The sequence below is a fragment of the Alternaria dauci genome, chromosome 7 (assembly GCF_042100115.1).
Source record: "Alternaria dauci strain A2016 chromosome 7, whole genome shotgun sequence".
NCBI classification, from domain to species: domain Eukaryota; kingdom Fungi; phylum Ascomycota; class Dothideomycetes; order Pleosporales; family Pleosporaceae; genus Alternaria; species Alternaria dauci.
Genome location: NC_091278.1, coordinates 1,376,456 through 1,401,423, shown reverse-complemented (window position 1 = coordinate 1,401,423; position 24,968 = coordinate 1,376,456). Strand labels below are relative to the sequence as shown.

The following is a 24,968-nucleotide window of genomic DNA, read 5'->3' as shown; positions in this document are numbered from 1 at the left end:
CGTACTGAGCCCTTCTGTCGTTTTCATTCCAGAAATTCCGGTGTGTGACAGATTTGAGAAACTCTTAATTGCCATACCGACTCTGTTCTACTAGCTGGACAAAAGCCACTTGTGCATCTTCCATCCCTCTCGCATGCAACAAGAGCTGTAAACTACGGTACGTGAATCTGACTACATCGTTGCTAATCAACAGTTCCGCGAAGCACGACATATTCGATCTTGGTACGTGCCATCTCCGTTTCCCGTGGCTGCCTCTTGTGCAGGTGACGATGTTGCAGCGCACGATCACTTCAAAGGGACTCTTTCACACGGCCAATACCTTCACGTAGCATTGCATTGGTCACTTACCACCGTATCCATCTGCTCACTCATCGTCTGCTAGGAACCACACACTTCCCAAGATGTCATCAACAGTCAGTAATGTCGAAGAGAGCCTGCAAGCTATCTGGGCTCATGTGCTCAACTTACCCCATGTTCCTCTTGACCAGTCCTTCCTATCCATAGGAGGAGACTCCATCTCTGCTATGCAGGTTGTGGGTCAATGTCGAAAAGAGGGCATGAGCCTTGGCGTCCAAGAGGTCTTACGAAGCAAGTCCATCACGCAATTATCCACTGCGGTCAAGGAAGTCGGGAACTCAGCCTACGACCACGAGGAATACTTTGACGAGGATTTCGAGCTCTCGCCTATTCAGTCTCTCTTTTTCAAACGTCCGAACACAAACGGCCATTTCAACCAATCCTTTTATCTCCGAGTGGCGCGCAAGACCGATGCCGGCGATTTCCAATCCGCAGTGCAACAACTCGTGACACGCCACTCTATGCTGCGAGCGAGGTTCACCCACTCGCCTGAACATGGATGGCAACAACGTCTCACAAGTAAGTCAGCCTGCATAACCATATACCCGTTGGAGTTCCGATCCCCTCATCGTTGTATAATACCCTGCCAGGGGATTTAGATTGCTCGCTTGTTGCTGACTATAATCCTAGACGATATTGACGGCTCTTATCGCTTTCGTCATTTGATTGTGACATCACAAGCTCAGATTGACACTCAGATCGCGGACTCGCAGCAATGCTTTGATCATGTGGCTGGTCCATTGTTCGCTGCTGACTTCTTCGACTTTGGTGAGGAGCAGTATGCATTCCTGACTGGCCATCATCTCGTAGTTGATCTCGTCACGTGGAGGTTGCTGCTCGAAGAGCTCGAAGAGATCCTCAAAGGTGGACAACTACTTGCACCTGCCCTTCCGTTCCAGAAGTGGGCCGAGCTGCAACGTGACCATGCCGAGTCTCTCGAGCTGGATGAAGTCCTCCCAGCTGTTGATGTTCCCCCAATGGACTTTGCATATTGGGGCATTCAGCATCAAGATAACACGTACGGCAATGCTAGCCATGCCAGTTTTGAGCTAGACAAGGACCTCAGTGCCGCTTTCCTGACCAACTGTCATACTGCGTACAGAACTGAGCCGGTCGAAGTCTTGCTTGCATCTTTGATTCAGTCATGGTCACATGTCTTTACCGACAGGCCTGTACCTGCTATCTTCAACGAGGGACATGGGCGCGAACCATGGGACTCAGACATTGACATCACCCGAACTGTCGGGTGGTTCACGGCGCGTAAGTACACTCTGTCGGCATCATGCGGACTTTGCTTCTCGATTTAGATCGCTCTGTGATGCTCGGTTTGGCATACGCTAACAGTACGCCAGTGTCTCCAATCCTCGTGTCGCCATCGAAAGATCCCACGGATACTGTCCGCAAGATCAAGGATTTCAAACGCAGAATCCCTGGTAATGGACGACCATATTTTGCTAGGCGATGTCTTACCGAGGACGGCCGTGAAAACTTTGATACACATTGGCCCATGGAGATCTTGTTCAACTATCTCGGCCAGTACCAGGTATGTCGCGTGAAAGCTTGCTACAAAATCATCCACTGACGTCTTCGATAGCAACTCGAAAGGGCGGACGCTCTCCTCCAGCCATCAGGCACCATGGCCGGTGAGACTGGCAAGGCTGGTGGCACATCCGACTTTGGCCACGAAACATGCCGATGGGGTCTCTTCGAAATCTCTGCTTTTGTTTTCAAAGGGCATCTCAAGGTTGCCTTTACCTTCAATCGGCACATGAAGCATCAGCCGCTCATCCAGCAATGGGTCTCGCAATGCCAGGACACTATATCCAACATGATCCGGGGCCTTGTACTTCTCGACCCCAAGCCGACGCTGAGTGACTTCCCACTCCTTTCATTGACAGATGAAAGCTTCACCACCATGGTTGACAGCCTCTCGGCCAAGGGTATCCTGGACACTGACGTAGAGGATATCTATCCTTGCTCAAGGATGCAAGAGGGGCTGCTACTGTCGCAGAGCAAAGACGCCGGATTTTATGCTGCGGCTACCCTCCATGAGGTCGCGGCGTTGAACGGACAGATCTCGCCAGAGGTAGTTGCTGGTGCTTGGCAACGAGTAGTTGACCGGCATCCAGCATTGCGCACAGTCTTCACCGAGAATGTGGGCGCGAAGGGTCTTTACAACCAGGTCGTCCTCAAGCAAGTCGACGCCAACATTTTGTACCTTGAGGCATCAGATGAGACAGATGCTATAAGACTGATCGAAGAACAACGCTCCGTCAGTTACAACCACGGCCGATGCCCGAACCACCGTTTCACCATTTGTACGACGGCCGATCAGAGAACCTACTGTTCGCTGGACATAAGCCATGCCATCATGGACGGTCATTCTATGAGTCTCCTAGCCGAAGAACTCAGGAAGGCATGTGCAAGACAACCTCTCCTCGACGGCACTCCATACAGTGCATACATCGCATGGCTAGCGAAACAGCCTGAGGAGTCTAGTCTTGAATTCTGGAAGTCTTACCTTCGGGGGAGTGAAGTCTGCTCTTTCCCGACACTTGACGACGGACTTGGTCAAACTGTGACAAAGGAGCTCGTTACCATCCGCCTCGATCTCACCAGTATCAGTCTGGCCGACTTGCAGCATTTCTGCAACACTAACGGTATCACCCTATCGAACGTCTTCCATACTGCATGGGCACTGACACTCAGCTGCTACATTGGCAGTAGTGATGTCACGTTTGGCTATCTAACGTCCGCGCGTGACGCGGAAGAAGTCCATGGGGTAGAAAGGATTGTTGGCCCGCTAATCAACACACTCGTCTGCCGCGTGAATCTGTCGGACGGGTCTCGATGTCTCCTAGACATCCTTCAAGACGTACAGAGAGACTATATGGAGGCCTTGCCACATCGTCACATAGCGTTACCTGATGTCCAGCACGTGCTTGAGCTATCTGGCGCCAGTCTCTTCAATACCGCCCTTTCGTATCGTCGTCTCCCGCAGGAACAGGGCTGCAGGGAAGAGGATGTTCATCTTCGGGAGGTTCGCCCAATCTATGACCCAACTGAGTGAGTTATTTCCTTACGACGAAGCACTTCCAGAACCATTCTAGGATCATCACTGACGTGTTGCATAGGTACCCAGTCAGCGTTAACATCGAGGTCGGAGATGATGCTGCGGCTGTGGATCTCGATTATTGGACGGATCACCTCACTGCCGTACAGGCCAGGAACGTTGCCAACACACTCGTGCGGGCTCTTGAGAACATTGTCTTCAATGCCAAGCGCCGCATCTCAGCCCTGGATCATGTTAGCCCAAGGCATCTGCAACAACTACAACAATGGAACGTTATGCCCCCAACCATCAATGAGTGCGTGCACGACATATTTACGCGATGGGCAGAGTGCCAGCCAGAAGCACCAGCAATATGCGCACATGATGGCGAGTACGCGTACGGCCAGCTAAGAGCTGTCACTGATCGTTTATCACATCATTTGGTTCAGCTCGGTGTCGGACCTGAGGTTTTCGTACCCACTTGTTTCGACAAGAGTGCCTTCGCGATCATTGCTATGCTCTCTGTTCTCAAAGCAGGCGGGGCCGCTGTACCACTTGATGCAGCGCACCCTGCTCCGGCGCTGCAGACCCGCCTCGAAGATGCTGCAGCTCAAGTGGTGCTGACCACTTCCACACGTGCAGAGAAGTTCGACGGGCTCGTGTCCAACGTGATCGTGGTAGACGCCGCATTTCTGGAAAGTTTGCCTACAGTCGATGGCCCTGCCTGCCTCAGTGTCAGGCCTCACAACCCCGTCTTTGTTATCTTCACGAGTGGAAGCACTGGGCGACCAAAGGGTGTTGTGCTCGAGCATTCGGCCATAGCTACCAGTGCAGAGGCCCACGGTTCTAAATTCGGCATCAACCGAGACTCGCGCATGCTTCAATTCGCTTCGTACACATTCGACAACTCACTGGAAGAAATGTTCACTACTCTTCAGCGAGGTGGCTGTGTATGCGTACCCTCCGAGGCCGATCGTGTCAACGATCTTCCAGGTGCAATTGCGAGGTTGAAGGCGAACAAGATGGATCTCACCCCAACCGTCGCAGCACTTCTTACGCCGGCGCAAGTACCTTCGATCAAGAGCCTTTGCCTTGGTGCAGAGCCTCTTACGAAAGCGCTAATCGAGCTTTGGAGTCAGCATGTTCACCTAGTCGGAATGTATGGACCCAGTGAGGCATCTATCAACTCAGCCTTCAAAGACTTCAGTGACGGCCGCGGTGAGGCCACCAATATCGGCAAGGCAATCGGCTGTGTTGGATGGGTCGTTGATGCTGAAAACCGTGACCGCCTGATGCCTATTGGGTGCAAGGGAGAATTGATTCTGGAGGGTCCTATTCTCAGCCGCGGGTATCTCAACGACGCTGGGAAGACACATGCTGCATTCATCATGGATCCTGAGTGGGCTCGTGTCATGGGTCCAACAGGACGCCGGTTCTACTGCACCGGTGATCTTGTACAATACACCTCCGATGGCGATATGATCTACCTGGGCAGAAAGGACTCCCAAGTCAAACTGCACGGACAACGCATAGAGCTGGGCGAGATTGAACACCACCTGAAGCTGAACCTACCTGCTGGCGCCAAATCGGCGGTCGAGCTAGTCAAGTTCAACGACAGCAACAAGACCAAGGCACTCGTGGCCTTCATGTGCCTGTCAGAGGACGACAATCCAGCTGCCATCTGCGAGATGAGCGAGTCGGTACGGACAGTGGCAAAGAAGGTCGAGATTGCACTCGCGAATGCGCTGCCCGTCTACTATGTGCCTTCCATGTTCATACCAGTCACTCGCATGCCCATGACGACATCGGGTAAACTCGACAGGAAGGTGCTACGCGCCCTGGCGGCTGCTCTTCCTGAGTCCCACCTCACGCCGTTCCGCCTAGCCGGCAAGAGCGGCCGCGCGCCTGCTGGCGACGCTGAAGTCATGTTGGCGCGTCTCTGGGCGTCGGTGCTGAAGATCGATGCAGACGCAGTAGGCGCAGAGGATTCATTCTTCCGCCTTGGTGGTGACTCCATCAGCGCCATGAAGCTCGTCACAGCAGCGAGGAAAGACGGCGTGATGCTGAACGTCGCCAATGTTTTCGCTCACCCCAAGTTGCAGGATATGGCTGCCACTGCGACCATACTGTCATTCGATGACGCCGCGAAGCCAGAAGCGGACACCCTACCCATGGAAATGCTTCCTGCGTCCTCCCGCCAGGCTATCGTAGCGCTGGCTGCATCTGAATGTGGCGTTTCTACCGACTCCATCGAAGACATCTACCCATGCAGCAAACTCCAGGAGGGTCTCGTCATGCTTACCAACAAGGACCCTGGAACCTATGTTGTGCAGCCCATCTACCGCTTGCCAGCTGATATCGACATTCCGCGCTTCAAAGAGGCCTGGAAAGCTGTTGTCGCTATCGAGGCGACTCTGCGCACTCGTATCGTGTACTCCGAGGAGTATGGCTTTCTGCAGGTAGTGGTCCGCGAAGACATCAAGTGGCAGTCCCTCCCGGATATCAAAGATGTCAACGAGACCACTAGGCAGCTTCCTGTCAAGAACGGCGCGCCTTTGACAACATTCACCCTCGTGGGTGAAAATACCGACTCCATGTTCTTTGTGTGGACTGCCCATCATGCTGTTTACGACGGTTGGAGCTGGACGGCGTTGTTTCGGAAAGTCGAGACTCACTACCGCAGCGAGATGTCTAGCATTCCCGCCACCGTGCCCTACTCGCGCTTCGTGAAATACATCTCCAGTCTAGACCAGAAGCAGTCGGATGCATTCTGGCTCTCGCAACTCGACAATGTCACGGCTGCACAGTTCCCTCAGCTGCCATCTCCAGATCACCGTGTGGAAGCCAACGGTCAGCTGCTCCACTCTGTGCAGCTCACACGCAATCCAGGCCTAGAGGTTACCGTTCCTTCCATGATCCGTGCAGCATGGGGCATTCTCCTCGCAACCTACTCGGGTTCAGATGACGTGATCTGGGGCGAGACTAACAGTGGCCGTGAGGCTTCTGTTCCTGGGATTGAGTCCATCATTGGTCCCACCATCACAACTGCACCTGTCCGGTTACGACTCAACCGCACTTTGACAGTTCACGAGTATCTCAAGGAAACTCAAAAACAGTCCTCACTCTCGCTTCCGTATCAGTTTGCAGGTCTGCAACACATCAGCAAACTCAGCTCCGAGACTGCAGTAGCTTGTGACTTCCAAAGTTTCTTGGGCATTGAAGCGGGCGACGATTTCGACGCCGAGAGCCCGCTGTGGAACATGGTAAGCGCCAACACCATCGGGACTGACTTCTTCAGTTATGCGTTCGTCTTCAACTGCAAGGTCAATGCGACTGGTGTACAAGTTGAAGCCTTGTTCGACGACCGCGTTGTCGAGCAATGGCTTGCTCAGCGCATGGTCCAACAATTCGATTTCATTCTCACCCAGTTGAACGGCATCGACAACATTGTGCGAAGCTTGGCGGACCTTGATCTGGTCAACCCGGCGGACAGCAAGACAATCACGTCCTGGAACAGCAAGCCCGTGCCAGTCATCCCTAGATGCATCCATAGTGTCATTGCGGAGGACCAGACCGCACTTCGCCCCACCTCACCAGCCATTGATGCTTGGGATACTGGTGTCATGTCATACCGCGAGCTTGATGAGCGATCATCTGCGCTCGCGTATCGGTTGATCCATCTTGGTGTAAAGCCGAAACAATTTGTTCCCCTCTGCTTCGACAAGTCAGGATGGACGATCGTGGCCATCATCGCTGTACTCAAAGCAGGAGCGGCATTTGTTCCCTTGGACTTCGAAGCACCTATACTACGTCTTCGTGAGATCGTCTCCGACAACAATGCCAGTCTTATCCTTTGTGCCCCACAGTATCAGAAGCTCTGCCAATCCATACCATGCAGTACTCTGGTGGTAGACCGGCAAGCTACTGAAACTGTCACTGGTCGCCTGCCCAGTCTTCCTTCTGTACACAGCGACTCTCCTGCTTACGCGTTCTACACTTCTGGATCCACCGGCAAACCAAAGGGCGCCGTGATAAATCACACTCACTGGGTCACCAGTTCCACGGCATTTTCTCCAGGGCTGAAGATTTCCGAAGCATCCAGAGTACTGCAATTCGCTTCCTACACATTCGATGCTTGTCTGATCGAAATATTCAGCACGCTCATGCAGGGCGGGACTGTATGTGTGCCTGACCAGGCTTCTCGTACAAACGATCTTGTTGGGGTTATCAACAAATTCAATGTCAACTGGGCTACTCTCACCCCGTCAGTCGTTCGCATGATCTTGCCGTCTGAAGTACCCAAGCTCGAGACCTTGATCCTTGTTGGAGAAGCCATGTCTCAACAGGATCTATCCACTTGGGCAGGCAAAGTCAATCTCGGCAATGGCTACGGGCCGACCGAATGCGCTGCTCTGGCGACTACCAACATCATGACGCCTCACATGAGACCCAACAATTTGGGTAGAGCTGTCACTGCGCGAGGCTGGATCGTATCGAGGAATAACCATCATGCTCTTGCGCCAGTCGGTGCCATTGGCGAGCTCTTGCTTGAAGGTGGTGCTGTCGGAGCTGGTTATCTGAACAACCCGGAAAAGACAGCCCAAGTCTTCGTGGAACATGTGAAGTGGTCTGCAGGCTTTATGGGTGACGATGTCTTTGCACCTGTACGAATTTACAAGACCGGAGACCTGGTCAAGTATAACGAGGACGGAACGATGCTGTATCTCGGCCGCAAAGATTTACAAACCAAGGTCCGAGGCCAACGATTGGAGTTGTCCGAAGTCGAGCATAACCTTTTGGACGATCACATGGTGCAAAGCGCTCTGGCCTCGGTGCCTGCGACTGGACCCTGCGCGAAGCGTTTAGTCGCCATCATTGCGCTCCGAAACATGCCGGTAACGACAACAGAAACCGACAGCCCATTGCGAATTCTGCCGCAAGAAAGCGCATCGCCGAACATTGCCACCGTTCGAGATGGTCTCTGCGAGCGCCTACCTGCGTACATGATACCCTCTCTGTGGATCGCTGTCGAGCGGTTCCCGTTGATGCCTTCCGGGAAGATGGATCGGAGGCGTTTACTCCAATGGATTGAAGACATGGACCAGCCTACATATCGGCTGATCTCAGCTATGGGAACAGATGATGCTGAAGTCGACAATGGGAGTGATATCGAGAAGAAGCTACAAGCGATTTTCGCCAAGGTTCTGAACCTGTCCATCGCTGATGTGCGTCTGAACCAGTCGTTTCTGCATCTCGGTGGTGACTCGATTGCCGCGATGCAAGTCTCATCGCAATGCCGAGCGCAAGGATTCCCGATAAGCGTACAGGACATCATCCGCTCCAAATCCATCTCGGCCATGGCCTCCACAGTTGATCTCTCCCAGAGCTCACAAGTGACGCCTGAAGCCACGGAATACGAGTTGCCTTTCGATCTTTCGCCAATTCAGAAAGTCTTTTTCGATACTGTGGGCGAAAAGCACAACTACTTCAACCAGACTGAGCTGTTCCGTCTCTCAAGAAACGTCGAAGTCGAAGAACTTCGATCAGCACTGACGGTTCTCACCAAAACTCATCCTATGCTTCGGGGGCGGTTCTCCAAGAACGAGGCAGGTGCGTGGAAGCAGCGAGTTGAGAAGGACGTCCCAAGCTCGTTCAGACTTCGTCACCATCACGTCCAAGCAGGCGATGATGCTACCTTGCAGCCCATCATCGACCACAGCCAGGCGACCCTGGACATTACCAAAGGCCCGACATTTGCTATCGAGTTATTCGACGTTGATGAAACATTCTCTCAGGCTATAGCTCTTGTTGCTCATCATCTAATCATTGACGTGGTGTCTTGGGGTATCCTCCTCGAAGATCTCCAGGGTCTGCTTCAGGGTCTACAACCAGGGGCCCAAAGCATGCCCTATCACATGTGGTTGCAGCAGCAGTCGCTTCAGGCCAAGCAGGAGAGTGGCAAGAGAGTGTTCCCAGCTGGTGACATTGCACCGGCAGATCTCGATTACTGGGGGATGGAGGGTCAACCCAACCTCAACGGAGATGTAGTGGAAGAAGATCTGCAGCTGTCTACTCGTGACACTATGCTTCTCCTCGGTGCACAGGACGCTTTGGCTACTGAGACACTCGATATCCTGATCGCCGGCCTCTTCGAGTCTTTCCGCAAGATCTTTCCCGACAGGCGTACCATTACGATACACAACGAGGGCCACGGCCGTGAAACTTTCAACAATCACCAAGACCTATCTCGCACAATCGGCTGGTTTTCTACTGTCACGCCTATCCATCTTCCCGTACCCCTAGATGAGGCGACAGATATGATCAGCACCATTCGTTGGGTTAGGGACTTCAGAAACCGAACCCCAGACAAAGGACGTCCTTACTTCGCTTACCGAAATCTGACTGAGGAAGGACAGACACGATTTTCCAGCCACTGGCCAGCGGAAGCTGTCTTCAACTACGTCGGCAGACTTCAAGGCCAAGATACCAAAGATGGGCTGTTCACTGCGCTCGAGGATGTGGACTCCTGCGAGGTTGGTAAAGACGTGCCTCGCCTTGCGCTTTTCGACATCACGGCAGCCGTATCTCAGGGCGCGATCAAGCTCTCTTTTGGATGGAATCGCAACATGCGACGGCAAAACAAGATCCGTGCCTGGGTTACACAGTGTCGTCAGACACTCGTGGACGCCGTGGAGGAGCTTCTACAAGTACGACAGGAACGAAGCCTCAGCAACTTCAAGCACCTGCCTCTCCTCTACAACGGTACATCGAGGCTTTCGACGGTTCTTCCAGCTGGAGTCAAGCTCGCCGACGTGGAGGACATATTCCCAGCATCTCCGATGCAGCAGGGTCTGCTCCATACACAGGCACGAAGTCCCGAGCTCTACACCTATCACACTGTCTCGCAAGTGCAATCTGCGGACGGCAACCCTATAGACCCACGCTGTCTCGCCGAAGCATGGCAAGTTGTGGTACACCGCCACCAAGCTTTGCGTACCATCTTTGTCGACAGCCTTGCAAAGGATGGGTCTAAGGATCAAATAGTAGTCAAAGAGAAAGCTGGCAGAGTCCAATTTCTGGCCGACTGCGATGACAGCCAAGCTGCCAATCTTCTGCGAGATCAACCTTCGATCGACTGCCGAGAAGCTGTACCGCCTCATCGTATGAGCATCTGCAGAACAAAGACTGGCAAGGTATGGTTCAAGCTCGAGCTTAGCCATGTCATCAATGATGGTACCTCAGTCTCCAATCTGCTCGCTGATCTGGCTCGTGCATACGAACGGAAATTGACCCGAGCTGATGCGGGTCCTCTTTATTCTGACTACATCGGTTACTTGCTATCCAGATCCGGCGACGCTGACCTTGCTTACTGGAAGACGCGTCTCTCCGGCATTGAGCCCTGCTTCTTTCCCACCCTAAACGATGGTAAACCGAGCCCCCTAGAATCCGGCTCCGTCGACATAGAGCTAGGCAGCACAAGTCGTGTCCAGGACTTTTGCAAGCACAACGGCGTCACTCTTTCGAATGTGCTCCAGCTTACATGGGCTCTTACACTGCATTACTACGTTGGTACATTCGATGTGTCATTCGGTTTAATTGCCTCCGGCCGCGATATTCCCGTAAGCAACATTGAGGAGGCGGTGGGCTGCTTCGTCAACATGGTTGTCTCGCGCCTGTCCTTCTCAGATGAAACCACCATTGCTCAGCTCCTCGAAGCTCTTCAGACAGGTTCTACAGAGGCTCTGTCACATCAAGGGTGCTCTCTTGCCGACATCCAACATGCACTGCAGCTTCCTTCGTTGTTCAACACGGCTTTCACTTTCCAGAGACGCACCCTGTCAAGCGACCCAGAGGAGACCGCTCTCATATATGAGGATATGGAAGCCGAAGATTCTGGTGAATACATCGTTACAGTCAATGCGGATGTCACCGATCAGAATATCACGGTTGATTTCGGCTATTCAAAAGATAGGATCCTTCCATCTCAAGCGCAGAACATGGCAGAAACTTTTAAGAAGATCTTGGATAGCATCGTCGCTTGCAGTACCAGTGAGCTTACTGTCGGCAAGCTGAACGTCTTCACAGAAAGCAGCCTTCATCAAATCATGGAATGGAACACACAGCTTCCCTCGCCCATCCGCCGTTGCGTGCACGATGTCATTCACGACCAAGCACTTGCCAGGCCACGTACGACAAAGGCAGTAGAAAGCTGGGACGGAACATTCACCTACCAAGACTTCGACAAGATTACCAATCAGCTAGCTGTTCATCTGCAGTCTATCGGTGTCACCACCGAGACTTTCGTTCCTATCCTGTTCGAGAAATCTTCATATGCCATTGTCAGTATGATTGCAATCATGAAGGCAGGTGGTGCATACGTACCGCTTGACCCCAAGCATCCGCAAACCAGACTTCGCGAACTCATCGAGGATGTCGGCGCCTCGGTGGTGTTATGCTCGCGCGGTTACCACACCAAAGCAAATGAGGTCGCCAAGACAGCCGTGATAGTCGATCAGCGATCAATCAGAAAGCTAGCAGTACCGATATCCAGCAAGCCACGCTCTACAGCAACTCCCGACAACGCAGCGTACTGCCTGTTCACCTCAGGTACTACCGGCAAACCGAAAGGAACCATCATTCCCCATCAAGCATTTTGTACAAGTGCAGCGGCCTTCACTCGTCGCATGAACATCAACGCAACGTCGCGCACCTTCCAGTTTGCTTCGTACACTTTCGATGCCAGTTGCATTGAGATCCTCTCTGCATTGACTGTGGGAGCCACGGTGTGTGTGCCAACGGAAGACGATCGCATGAACAACGCTGCCGGCGCCATCCGTAAGCTCAGAGTCAACTGGTCGCTGTTGACTCCATCCGTACTGGCAACTATCGAACCAGAGCGCGTCCCGGGCCTGAAGACGCTCGTTTCTGGAGGCGAAGCGCTTCCCGGGCCCATCCTCAAGAAGTGGGGAACCAGCACTTGTTTCATTAATGGTATGCAAGGACGTCTTTGTCCTTTGTGAGGCGATATACTAACCCTTAACAGCGTACGGACCCACGGAGTGCTCAGTTGTAGCTGCTACCGCTTACAAGTCCACCCTGGATCACAAGCTCATCGTTTCTGAGCCTGGTACCATCGGTACAGGAAGCGGGTGTCGACTCTGGATCGTGCATCCACGAGATCACGACAAGCTCATGCCTGTCGGCAGTGTAGGCGAGCTCGTCATCGAAGGACCTACCGTTGCTCGCGGGTATTTGAATGACGAAGTCAAGACTGCTAAGGCTTTCATCAACGATCCAGCCTGGGCCAAGACCATCTCCTCCAGCAGCAATGCTTTCGAAACTGCTCGCATGTACAAGACTGGCGATCTTGTCCGCTACAATACAGATGGTTCGGTCAACTACATTGGACGTAAGGACACCCAGATCAAGCTTAACGGCCAGCGAATCGAGCTTGGTGAGATCGAGTTCCATGTAGGGAAGAACTTTCCCGAGCGTGTACAATCCGCAGTGGAGCTAGTCGCCCCTTCGAACCGCAGCTCTGCGAAGGCCTTGGCGGTGTTCTTTGCCGTTGTTCAAGATCAGCCCGTCGATGGAGAGCAAATCGTACAACCTGCTTCGACCGACTTGCCAGCTGCCGACGATTTACTTCTTCCGCTCAGCGACGAGCTCCGTGACATGTGCAAGAACACTGAGAATGGTCTGGCTGGCTCACTGCCGTCGTACATGATACCCACCGTTTTCATACCTGTCACGAAACTGCCTTGGACTTCGGCAGGCAAGCTGGACCGCAATCGCCTGCGCAGCTTAGTACAGAACCTCAGCCGCGAGACGATGGCTATGTATCGACTCACGAGTATCGCAAACAAGAAGAAGCCTACCACAGAAGCGGAGAAGAAGATTCACAAGGCGGTATGCTCGGTATTGAGCCTGCCATCCTCGGCAGTAGGCATCGACGACAGCTTTGTTCGTCTCGGTGGTGACTCCATCTCTTCTATGCGTCTTGTTGCAATGGCCCATACTGAACAGCTGGAGCTATCCTTTATCGATGTCTTCAAAAACCCAAAGCTCTCCGACTTGGCCAAAATTGGAGCTCGTGACGGCAAGTCCAACCAAGCTGTGAAAGTCATACAGCCTTTTGGTCTACTGCCGACTTCCATCACAAGATCAGAGGTAGCGAATGAGGTTGTGCAACAATGCCGAGTACCCGAACAAGACCTACAGGACGCCTATCCTACCAGTTCACTTCAAGATGCACTATTAACCCTCTCCATCAAGCAGGCAGGCGCGTATGTCGCGCAGCATGTCTTGGCGCTTCCAAAATCACTGGATATGACGAAGTTCAAGGCAGCGTGGGAGTCGGCCATTCAGGAGATCGACATTCTTCGCACCAGAATCATACAACTGCCATCTGGTACATTTCTGCAAGCTGTTCTGAAGAAAGACCCTGTTAATTGGAGAGAGGCGACATCGCTCAAGAACGCCGAGGGCGATGCGACGAAGATTCCTTCTCATCTTGGCGGACATCTTGCCGCGTACACGCTGGTCACTACGCCATCAGGAGAACGTTACTTTGTGTGGACGCTGCACCATGCTTTGTATGACGGCTGGAGCATATATCTGATGCTTCAGCGGGTGCAGCAAATCTACTCAGAGGGGGTATCGACCGTGCCACAGACACCTTACGCCAGATTCGTGGAATACCTCTCCAGCAAGAGTGCCAGTGATTCGAATTCCTACTGGAAGGAGAACCTGACAGGGATCAATGCGTATCAGTTTCCTCAGCCATCTCATGCAACTTCGAATGCACCGCCAGACGGACAGTTGTTCCAGCATTCTATGAAGATGGCAAACCGCAAGAATACGGACGTCACACCCGCAAACGTCATTCGAGCTGCCTGGGCCTTATTAATTGCCGCTTACACTGGAAGCGATGACGTGGTGTTCGGAGAGACCCTGGCCGGCCGAGACATTGCTGTGGCGGGTATAACGGACGTATGTGGCCCAACTCTGACAACCGTTCCTTCTAGAGTGAAGATCGATCGTGGGGCTACCGTCAATGATTTGCTCAACGGGATAGCGGCGAGTGTCACCGACCGGATACCTTACCAGCACCATGGCCTTTCAGCTATCAAGGCACTCGGTGACGACATGGTAACTGCGTGTGGGTTTCAGAATCTTCTTGTCATCCAGACGGAGAATGAGGAACTTTCCGACTCGATGTGGAGCGTTCACGACAACGAAGAACAAGGCAACTTCTTCACATACCCTCTCGTGATCGAGTGCAAGATGGGGCGGTCAAAGACAGAAGTGTTGGCCCACTTCGACGCGAATGTCATCTCTCTTTGGCATGTTCAGCGCCTCATCTACCAGTTCGAGGCAGTGTTGGTACAGCTCCAATCTGCTACTCACGTTCGCCATGTCACTATTTTCAGCGAGGAAGACAAGCAGCTCGTGCGCAGATGGAATGCGTATGAGCCTGAGCTGATCGACGACACTGTGCCCTCGCTTTTCTTCAAGAAGGTTGCATCTCAGCCCACTGCCATAGCCGTGACCGCATTTGACGGTGAATTTTCATACGGCGAACTCGGCGCCCTGGCATCGCAACTAGCACAGGAGTTGGTAAAACTTGGTGCAGGCCCTGGATGTCTCATTCCTATCTGCATAGACAAGTCTCGATGGGCCATCGTGGCGATCATGGCCATCCTCATTTCTGGTGCCGGCTATGTGCCGTTGTCTCCGGCAGGTCCGGCTTCGCGACATCTGCATATCGTCGATGCATGCAAATCCTCTATCATCCTTTGCTCGCCAACATACGTACATCGTTTCGTTGAAATAGTCGATCACGTATTTGGCGTTAGCGAAACCGCAGTCCGACAACTTCCTAAATGTTCAGTGTCTTTGTCGCAGCGTGTCAAGAGCAATAACATCTGCTACGTCATCTTCACATCTGGCAGTACAGGGTTGCCAAAGGGTGTGGTAATCGAGCACAAGAGTGTCACTTCCAGCTCAGCTGCAATCTGTGAAGGACTCCATATTAGCCCTACCTCCCGAGTTTTTCAATTCTGTTCCTTCTTGTTCGATGTTTCTGTTGGAGAAATCCTTGCTGTTCTCCTACACGGCGCAACCATCTGCGTCCCATCCGATGAACAGCGCACCGCAAATCTTGCAGCGGCAGTAACGGATCTGAACGCGAACTGGGCATTTTTGACCCCATCAGTAGCGAGCACCCTGGAAGGTCCGAAAGCTGTACCCACACTAGAAACTTTGGTAGCTGGTGGTGAGGCAATGGGCTCCGATCTCGTCGAAAAGTGGGCAACCGGCGTGAAACTTCAGAATGGCTACGGTCCTACCGAGGGAACCGTCTTTGCTATCGCCAACGACCATGTCTCACTCCAACGGGATCCCTCAAACATTGGTTACGCCTTAAAGAGTGGTCGAGCTTGGCTCACCAACTCTGATAACCCTCACGAGCTGGCACCTATCGGTGCCACTGCCGAACTGTGTCTCGAGGGACCGTTACTTGCTCGAGGTTACCTCAACGACCCCGACCGTACCGCAGAGGCATTTATCGAAGCTCCAGCGTTCTTGAAGGAATTCTCTCCGAGTAGTGGATCACGTATCTACCGTACTGGAGATCTCGTTCGGTACACTGCTGATGGTTCTATACAATACATCGGGAGAAGGGACAATCAAATCAAGCTTGCTGGTCAACGAATCGAGCTTGATGAGATTGAAGCAGTCATGCATACGGATGACAATGTTGATCAAGTGGTAGTGCGGCTACCCAAGATTGGACCTTGCACTAAGAGACTTGCAGTCGTTGTTAGCTTTCTTGGGACGGCTGCTTCGAACGCCGGCTTGGACTGGCGTACGGTTCTTTCAGACCCGGAGACGCTCTCGCGGATTAATCGTACAAGAGAGAGGCTAGCTGATCTAGTACCGTCGTACATGGTACCGTCCATTTGGATTGCCGTACCTCGTCTCCCAGCTCTGGCTTCCGCCAAGTTGGACAGGAAGCAAGTTGGCTTGTGGCTGGAGGAAATGGATGAGGCTACCTATCAGCGCATCATGGGAGCCGAACTTCTTGAAGATGCGGAAGCACCTGGTGCTGCCGCACTTACAGTTCTTCGAAGCATATGGGCGAAGGTACTGGACTGCCCTGTCGAAGATGTCAAGCCGTCCAAATCCTGGCTATGTGAGTATCCTGAACAGGAGTTGCCTTGTATCTCACTAACACTCATCAGCACTCGGTGGTGACTCAATTTCTGCAATGAAACTTCTCGCAAAGTGCAGGAGCGAAGGCATCAACCTCACTCTGAATCAAGTCCTGCGCGCCAAGTCTCTCTCTCATCTAGCCGCGGATGTCAAATCTGTGGTCATCCTGGACCATGAGAAAGAGCAAACCGATCGACCATTCATACTCTCTCCCATTCAGCGTTTCTATGTCGAGACCGGCAAGATCGAAAACAGTACGCATTTCAACCAGTCGTCAACGCTGCGCATCTCGAGGTACGTAGAGCCGGCTACGATACAACGCGCTTTCGATTCCATCGTTGGATGCCATTCCATGCTACGTGCGCGATTCTCCAAGAATGATGATGGGCAATGGCAGCAGCTTGTCATGGCGACGATTTCTGGGTCATACGCTTTCACGGCACATGACGTTCCGACCGCTTCTGCTGCTGGAGCTATCATCTCGAGTACCCAAAAGAGCCTCAACATCTACACTGGGCCAGTCTTTGCAGTAAATCTCTTTAATCTGAAGGACCATCAGATGCTATTCATGGCCGCTCACCATCTTGTGGTAGATGTTGTGAGCTGGGGTATCCTGCTTGGCGACTTGGAAGACCTGCTTGCGTCGGGCCCAGCCACAACACTTTCGAGGGGTCTCCCCTTCCAGACTTGGTGCGAGATGCAGACCTTGAATGCTTCGGACATGGCACAGCAGCTAGCTGTTCAAAATCAGCCACTCGCTGTTGAACCGGCAAACTTCGCTTTCTGGGGGATGGACGTACGGCCAAACCTATATGGAGATTCCGAGAGGGATGAATTCGTCATCGACAAGAAAACCTCCGCCATGGCTTTCGACAACCAGCACGTTTATAGGACGGACCTCGTCGACATTCTCTTGGCTGCCATTGTACACTCATTCTCTCGTGTATTTATCAACCGCAAGGCCCCTACCTTGTTCAACGAATCGCACGGCAGAGAAGTATGGGATGCAAGCAACCTCGATCTATCGCGAACCGTCGGATGGTTCACGACAATTTATCCAGTCACCGTTCCCATCGGTTATGATGAGGACGAGGTCATACACACGCTTCGACAAGTCAAAGATACCCGCCGCAAGGTTGCAAACAATGGACGACCTTACTTTGCGCATCGCTACCTTACAGAAGATGGAAAGCAACGTTTTGCGAATCACGCGCCCATGGAAGTTTTGTTCAACTACCTTGGACGACAGGAACAGTCTGGACATGACGATTCGCTTCTGAAGCCTGTACAGGGAGAAGGTGATGATGAGGAGACATCCGATGTTGGTGTCAAAACCAGCCGTATGGCACTCTTCGAAATCTCCGCTTCCGTCTCGGAAGGTCAAATCCAGGTCAGCTTCATGTACAACCGCTACTCGAAGAACCAGAAAGGTATTCGCCGGTGGATTGCCGAGTGCCAACGTACGTTGGAGGAGATCGCTGGCGAGCTGGCCACGACGGATGGCCCACAACCCACAATGGCCGACTTCCCGCTCCTACCTTTGGAGTCTTACAGCCGTCTTGATCGGGTCTTAAAGACTCTGCCGCATGCTGGTGTCAAGTCTTTCGACCAAGTGGAAGACATGTATCCTTGCTCACCTATACAGGACGGCATGATCCTGAGTCAGATCAAGTCCCCAGAATCATACTGGTCATCAACAACTTTCGAAGTCAGATCTAAGCGAGGGCCGGTCGATGCCAGCAAGGTTATCGATGGGTGGAAGCAAGTCGTTGCCCGTCACCCAGCGTTGCGCACCATCTTCATCGACAGTGTCTGCAAGGGAGGTGTCTTCGATCAGATTGTCGTAAAGAGTCCCGATTCCGGCATTGTCACCTACAAGTGTGCCGATGCTGAATTGACTGCGTTACTCGACTCGATCAAGCATAGCTCTCTCAACGGCAAAAAGAAGCCTGTTCTTCCACACCAGGCCGCGGTCGTTCAGACCTCTTCAGGAAAGATCTTTGTCAAGGTCATCGTCAATCACGCCGTCATCGACGGAGGTTCACTGGGCGTCATTGGCAAGGATCTCCAGGACGCATATGAAGGGCGTCTATCCGAGGATGGCCCGCTATACAGCGATTACATCAAGTACTTGCGTGCGCTTCCAGCGGACGACGCGATAGCATACTGGAAGGCCAAGCTTCGTGGGACCAGCCCGTGTTATTTCCCGACTACACCTCGCGATCCAAGCAAACCAAGACAGCTCCGATCCCTGGATATGCGTTTCACCCGTTTTAACGAGCTTCATGCTCTTGCGGAGAGCAACAACGTTACTATCGCCAACATTCTCTTTGCAGCGTGGGCTCTAGTTCTCCGATGCTACACCAATTCCACCGATGTCTGCTACGGCTATCTTACCTCGGGAAGAAACGTACCCATCGACAAGATCGAGAGCGCAGTCGGCGCTTTCATCAACATGTTGGTTTCTCGTATTGAATTGAAACCGGCCACGTCGCTTCTCGAGATCATTGAGAAGGTACAATTCGACTTCGTCGAATCCATGCCCCACCAGCACTGCTCGCTTGCTCAGTTCCAGCATGATCTCGGGCTATCAGGGAAATCTCTTTTCAATACTGCTGTTTCAATACAAAGGCGTTCGAATGCCGAAGAGCTCATATCAGACGACTCTGGTATTGAGTTCGAGCAGCTTGATGGTCACGATCCCAGCGAGTTTGCTATCACAGTCAATATCGATGCTACTCGCGACGATGAGGGGGTGCGCTTCACTTACTGGAGTGATGCTGTAACCGACGGTGAAGCCAAGAACGTTTCCGCCCTCATGTCAAAGATTCTCATTCAAACCTTGAAGAACGCAAAGCAAACGGTTGCAGAACTGGATGTCGTCATCAAGGGTAAGCCTACACAGACCGCAACCTCACGTCTCAATCCGCCCAAGCTGCGTCCTTCCATTCTCAGGTCCAGTTCAAGCATATCAAGTGGGTCGACTTCACCACCTCGCACACCGAGAATCACATTCCCTGATCTCGCTCCAGCGGCTCCTCTTCCAGCTGAAACACCGGATTGGAGTAGTCTCATCAGGTCCATCGTCAGCGAGATGGTCCCCCAGATTGTCGAACAAATCTTAACGCAGAACAAGCTACCTACTGAGCCCACGTCTGCGACAATCGATCAGATGACCACGCAAATGACGGGCATGCTTACAAGAAAGACATCCATGTCTCAACGTGGACGACCAAGCATCGATGAGACCGGTTCTCCACGAGCAGCATCCATACGTTCACGCCGCGCGATGAGCATTGCCAGTAATGCAGAAAGCAGAATCCAGACTGCTGCTGATATGGTCGCCACCCTGGGTGTTCTAGCTACCGAGACTTCTAGCAAAGTTGCACCAGACTTTGTTGAAAAGAAGCTTCTCAATCTGTGGAGCGAGCTGCTGGAGATGGTTGAGGAGACCATCGAGCAGGATGATAGCTTTTTCCAGCTCGGAGGCGACAGTATCATTGCTATGCGCCTAGTTGGGGCCGCGAGAGAGGAGGGGTTGTCCATGACAGTGGCTGATGTTTTCAAAAACCCGACGTTCTCCGACATGGCTCGGATCGTACGTGTTGCCGGCGAAGTCATTGACGAGGTCATGTCTCGGGCTGGCGGCGGATCAGTGGCAGGCAGGAGTGTCGGAGGTCAGTCGAGGTCTCGCCTTCACGATAGAGCCCCATCAATATGGAGCGAAATCCAGGACATCATGTCGGATCCCAACGCCGATGCTAAGAGCATGGCTCCTAGCGAGATGCCTGCCGAACCAGAGCTAAACAGCCGAGATTCAACAATGTTCAAGAGATGGCAAGAGCTTACCACGAACCAAGCGAGGCCGACCGCCAGCCGCAAAGTGAGTCAGAAGTCGCTGGCCACGCATACAATCCAGGAAGGAGTTGAGAGCTCTCTCAACAGGTCGGTATCGATGCTTGGCGATCCCAACGTTGATAGCGTCATCTCGAAGGTGCAAGTATTCAAGGGAGGTATCTCTGATATCTTCCCGGTCACCGACTTCCAATCTCTTGCCATTACCGGCACTCTTATGGAGTCCAAGTGGATGCTCAACTACTTTTACCTTGATGGCGATGGGCCGCTCGATCTTCGCAAGTTGAAGCAAGCTGCCTACCGCATGGTGCAAGCCTTCGATATTCTTCGCACCGTTTTCGTTCCGTACGGTGACCGCTTTCTCCAGGTGGTGTTGCGGAAACTTCAACCTGAGTTCATTTACCACCAAATCGACGACGATATGGACACCTTTACCACGGAATTGCGACAGAAGGATCGCGAGAATGGCCCAAAGCTTGGTAAAGCGTTCATCCAGTTTGTCGTTGCAAAGCAAAAGCAAACGGGACGATACCGTATTTTTATGAGACTGTCTCACGCCCAGTATGACGGAGTCTGTATGTCGAAGATTCTGAGCGCGCTCCAAGATGGGTACAACGGCCTTCCTGTCTCGTCTGCCCCAAGCTTTGGCAACTTTGTACGGGAAACTGCAAAGACCGTTTCTGGTGCCCACGACCACTGGAGAGAAGTCCTTCGTGGTTCCAAGATGACCGAAATCGTGAACCGCTTCGGTCCCAACTATCAGCGCTCAGCCGGCCAATCGATCACATTGGAGAAGAGAGTCAATGCGCCAAAGCTGAAAGGTGTCAACATCACCAGCGCAACTGTGGCCAAGGCTGCTTGGGCTTCGACCCTCTCGCGCCTTGTAAGTAAGGCTGACATTGTTTTTGGTCATGTCATATCAGGTCGCAACAGCGGTGTTGCCAACGTCGAGAACATTGTCGGTCCCTGCTTGAACATGGTGCCTGTTCGCATTGTGTACCGTCCCGAATGGACTGTGATGGATCTTTTCAAGTCGATCCAAGACCAGCAAATCGCAAACATGGCGTTTGAGTCTCTTGGCTTCCGCGAGATCACACGACATTGCACGGAGTGGCCCGATTGGACAAACTTTTCGAGCGTCCTGCAACATGACCAGAACATCCAAGATGATCGGCCGACTATGCAGCTGGGCGGTATCGAGTACACCATCGGCGCCGTGGGCTCACAAGAAGACTTTGCAGACTTCTCCATTCACACCACTGCTCGCGGTAACGAAATGGATGTCACTTTGACGTACGCTCCGAACAGCACCATTACCGCAGAGTTTGCACAGCAGGCATTCGATATGTTGTGCACCAACATCATCGCCTTCTCGGAAGATCCGCACAGCCTGCTTCCATCCCCCTCAGAGCTCAGCTCCAATAGCTCAACTACCATCAGCTCGGAAAAGATTCGCAAGAAGTCTACAGAGAAGCAGCCTGTCGCTCTACCAACTGACACGGGCCTCCCGCGTCACGAGACCACTACTCTCGCCTCGACTCTGCGATCGGCCTGGGAGCAGATCCTGCACGATGACCATGGCTCGCCAATGCCCATTGAACTTGGCTCCGACTTTTTCCAGCTGGGTGGCGATATCATGGGTTTGGCACAAGTTGCATCCATCCTCGACCAAGACGGGCTCAAAGTCAGGGTCGAAGATTTGCTCGACAAGTCTGTGTTCGTCGATCAAGTGAGCATACTCGCTGTGGAGCGCAAGAAGCAGATAGAGCGAGACATGCAGAACCCTTGGGGCGAGAAGGCCAAGACAAGGATCGCAGTTGAAGAGAAGACGAAAGACAAGGAGAGGAGGGTTAGTGGCTTTGGGTCGCTCGCCAAGAGAATTGGGTTCAAGAAGAAGCAGAGCTCGAATGCTTTGTAACCGATGCAATGTGGTAGTAGTTCGCGTCAACTCGGGTGTTACAGGTGATACTATATCGCCTGTCATCTGTGCTGACTAGTTTTCATTATCTCTTTCGTAGGTTATCAGTGTTTTTGAACACCTGGGGCGTCTGGCGTCGGCGTCCGGGTTTGTAGTACACTTACTTTATGAGATGAATTTCTTTACAATATATATGTCAATACAGCATCTGGTCTTCATATCCACCACTTTGTGCGTGTGAAAATCATCTATTGTCTCTCTCGCCCTCCGTCGTCGCTCCTCGAACGTTTCCTCTTCTTCCTACATAGAGGCACTACAGCTTCCTCGTTCTGGGTGTCTACCTTTATGCAACTCGGATCGGGCTCGTCATCTGTGTAGTGGCAACATGTGTAGTCATCGCTACCACATACAGGACAGTCAAACACATGGGCTAGCCATGCAAAGGCCTCGATACCGCAGGTGTTGCATACCACATAGTCGATGATTGTGTCAGGGTAAACGTTATAAGATGACATGATGGAGCAGTCTTGATATGCGAATAGGAAGCTTAGTTGATAGTGTGGTTGCTGAGAAACATTGCATGAAACGTGTGAGGATATGGAACCTGCGCTTATCAGGATTACGTTTGCAAAGGGTGAAGTTTTGGCATCAATGGACTGAGCCTACGATCTCATGAATAACATTACTATACACTTCCTTCAATAGATTTTTTCGTTCTTCAACAGGTCCAGCTTCCTATACTTCACCATCACCGTCTTCCTGGTCTGAGTCCGGCTTGTGACCGTGGCCTTCAATATCCTCCATATCTTCGTCCATGCCTGGCCACAAAACCTTCTTCTGAAGTACACCTTTGACATTCAACACCGCCACCCAGATCCACAGCATAACCAGGGCGATGGTTGCTGCACTGCACACCCCCTTGATCCCTGGGCTATTGAGCGCGTTGGCGATATAGATCAGCGCGATTGTCATCCCAGCATTGGGAAAAATGAAGCCCCAATGGTTCAACGTGAAGTGCGACTCCTTGGCGCTGATAACAATGCTTATGGTAGCGATGGCGCTGAACCAGAAGGAGATCAGCCACAGGAAGACGCCCATGATGAATCCGAAGGCTTTGAAAGCATCGCCGACAGGGAAGGAAGTAATTCCCAGTAGATTTTCAGGGACATGTTTCGGTGCCTGCAAACCAAGCGCGATGCAAGCATTGGCGGTATATGCGGCTGGACCAACAGCCACGTACATGCCAGGACGTTTGGGGATCTCGGGTAAATTGCTGTTGACCAAACGCGTAAAGTAGAGCGAAAGCATCAGGAATGCGATAGTCCAGCCTAGGCCCTGGAAGGTAACGCTGCCAATAAAGATGTTGAAACCCGGATCAGGTGGCTGGCTCTTCAGCAGTGTGCTGCCTAAGACTCCCAAGACAAGGAAAGGGTACACTGGTAGGATCCAGGCAGGCATCGCGTCGGTAACAGGGAGCTCGCGTCGGTCGAATATGACATGGTACTGAAAGACAGCGACCAGGATGACAATTGCTGCGTACAGCCAGAACAGTATTTCCAATGTCTTGATGAGCCATGGTCCACAGGATGGTACGCCATACAGCTCGATGCAGTAGATGATGAGTGCGATGGAGACAAAGAAAGCTCCGAAGAAGAAGCTTTCGTGAGGATGATGCAGACTGAGCTTGAGAGAGCCACGGTTGTGTATGAAGCGATATGTGATACAGGCGCTAAATGTAAGGAATAGGACAATGTCCAGAATGAAGAAAAGCTCGCCAATGATCTTCAGTCCGTGGAAGCTGTATGGTTGCTGGCCAAGAAGCGTCGCGATGGCGCCGGTTGACATGGTGCATTCGAACCAGGACCAGGTGAAATGGTCTAGCCGCTTCTTCCATGGCAGATATGTAGGATTATAGTCTTCTCTTTGCGCGGGCCGTGGGCGGCGTTTGATGGGTCTGGCGCGGGGAGTCATGTTTCCAGTGGAGGAGGAGCTGGATACCAATGAATGCGTTGACTCGGGATGAGAGAATGAAGGATGCCACAGGGCCATGGTGATTTACGCGTGGGAGTCGTCACTGCCAACGAAGCAAATACCATATTGCTTGACGTCAATTTGGCGCTGTATTTGTCGCGGGCCAAGTCGAAGACAAGCGACAAAGTCAAGGCGTCATGCCTTGCCAAGGCTGTAGGAGCACGCTAATGGCTGCATACAGTTTAGCGCTTGTCCGCCTCAGTGCAGGTCGATCGAAAGAGGTCCTGCGATCCGATGATGCAGGAGCCTCACAGATCATTGCACGCAACCATCGCAATGACCGTCGACGCTTCCACCATGTCAACATCCCTTCCTTCCAAGCTCCAACCTTCTCGGTGTCGAAACGCGCTCTCCAGAAAGCGCTGCGATTGATGATGCATCTATGACGTCTCGGCTAGAACCACCGTGTCCGTGCACGCAATAAGCCGGGTCACGCAATAAGCCACCGCACAATATCAGGATCCTGAAAAAATAAGGTTATACAGCTATAGTAAATTATAGTAAAATTATAATAACTTAGTATTATACTAATTATACACC

General features: G+C 52.4%; 2 protein-coding genes across 2 annotated transcripts; one reads left to right on the top strand and one right to left on the bottom strand.

The window, feature by feature from the left end:
• Positions 1-401: 401 nt before the first annotated feature.
• Positions 402-22,397, top strand: ACET3X_007595 (uncharacterized protein; the record flags this gene model as incomplete). The annotated part of the gene is made up of 7 exons (XM_069453758.1): positions 402-876; positions 988-1,617; positions 1,710-1,900; positions 1,952-3,423; positions 3,492-12,400; positions 12,453-16,604; positions 16,654-22,397. The coding sequence occupies 7 exons, from the start codon at positions 402-404 to the stop codon at positions 22,395-22,397; spliced, it is 21,573 nt and encodes a 7,190-aa protein (XP_069304758.1).
• A 651-nt stretch (positions 22,398-23,048) lies between these two features.
• On the bottom strand, positions 23,049-24,514 carry ACET3X_007594 (uncharacterized protein). Its single transcript, XM_069453757.1, has one exon. It carries the CDS (start codon positions 24,444-24,446, stop codon positions 23,133-23,135), a length of 1,314 nt encoding a protein of 437 aa, XP_069304757.1. The 5' UTR covers positions 24,447-24,514; the 3' UTR covers positions 23,049-23,132.
• Positions 24,515-24,968: the final 454 nt, after the last annotated feature.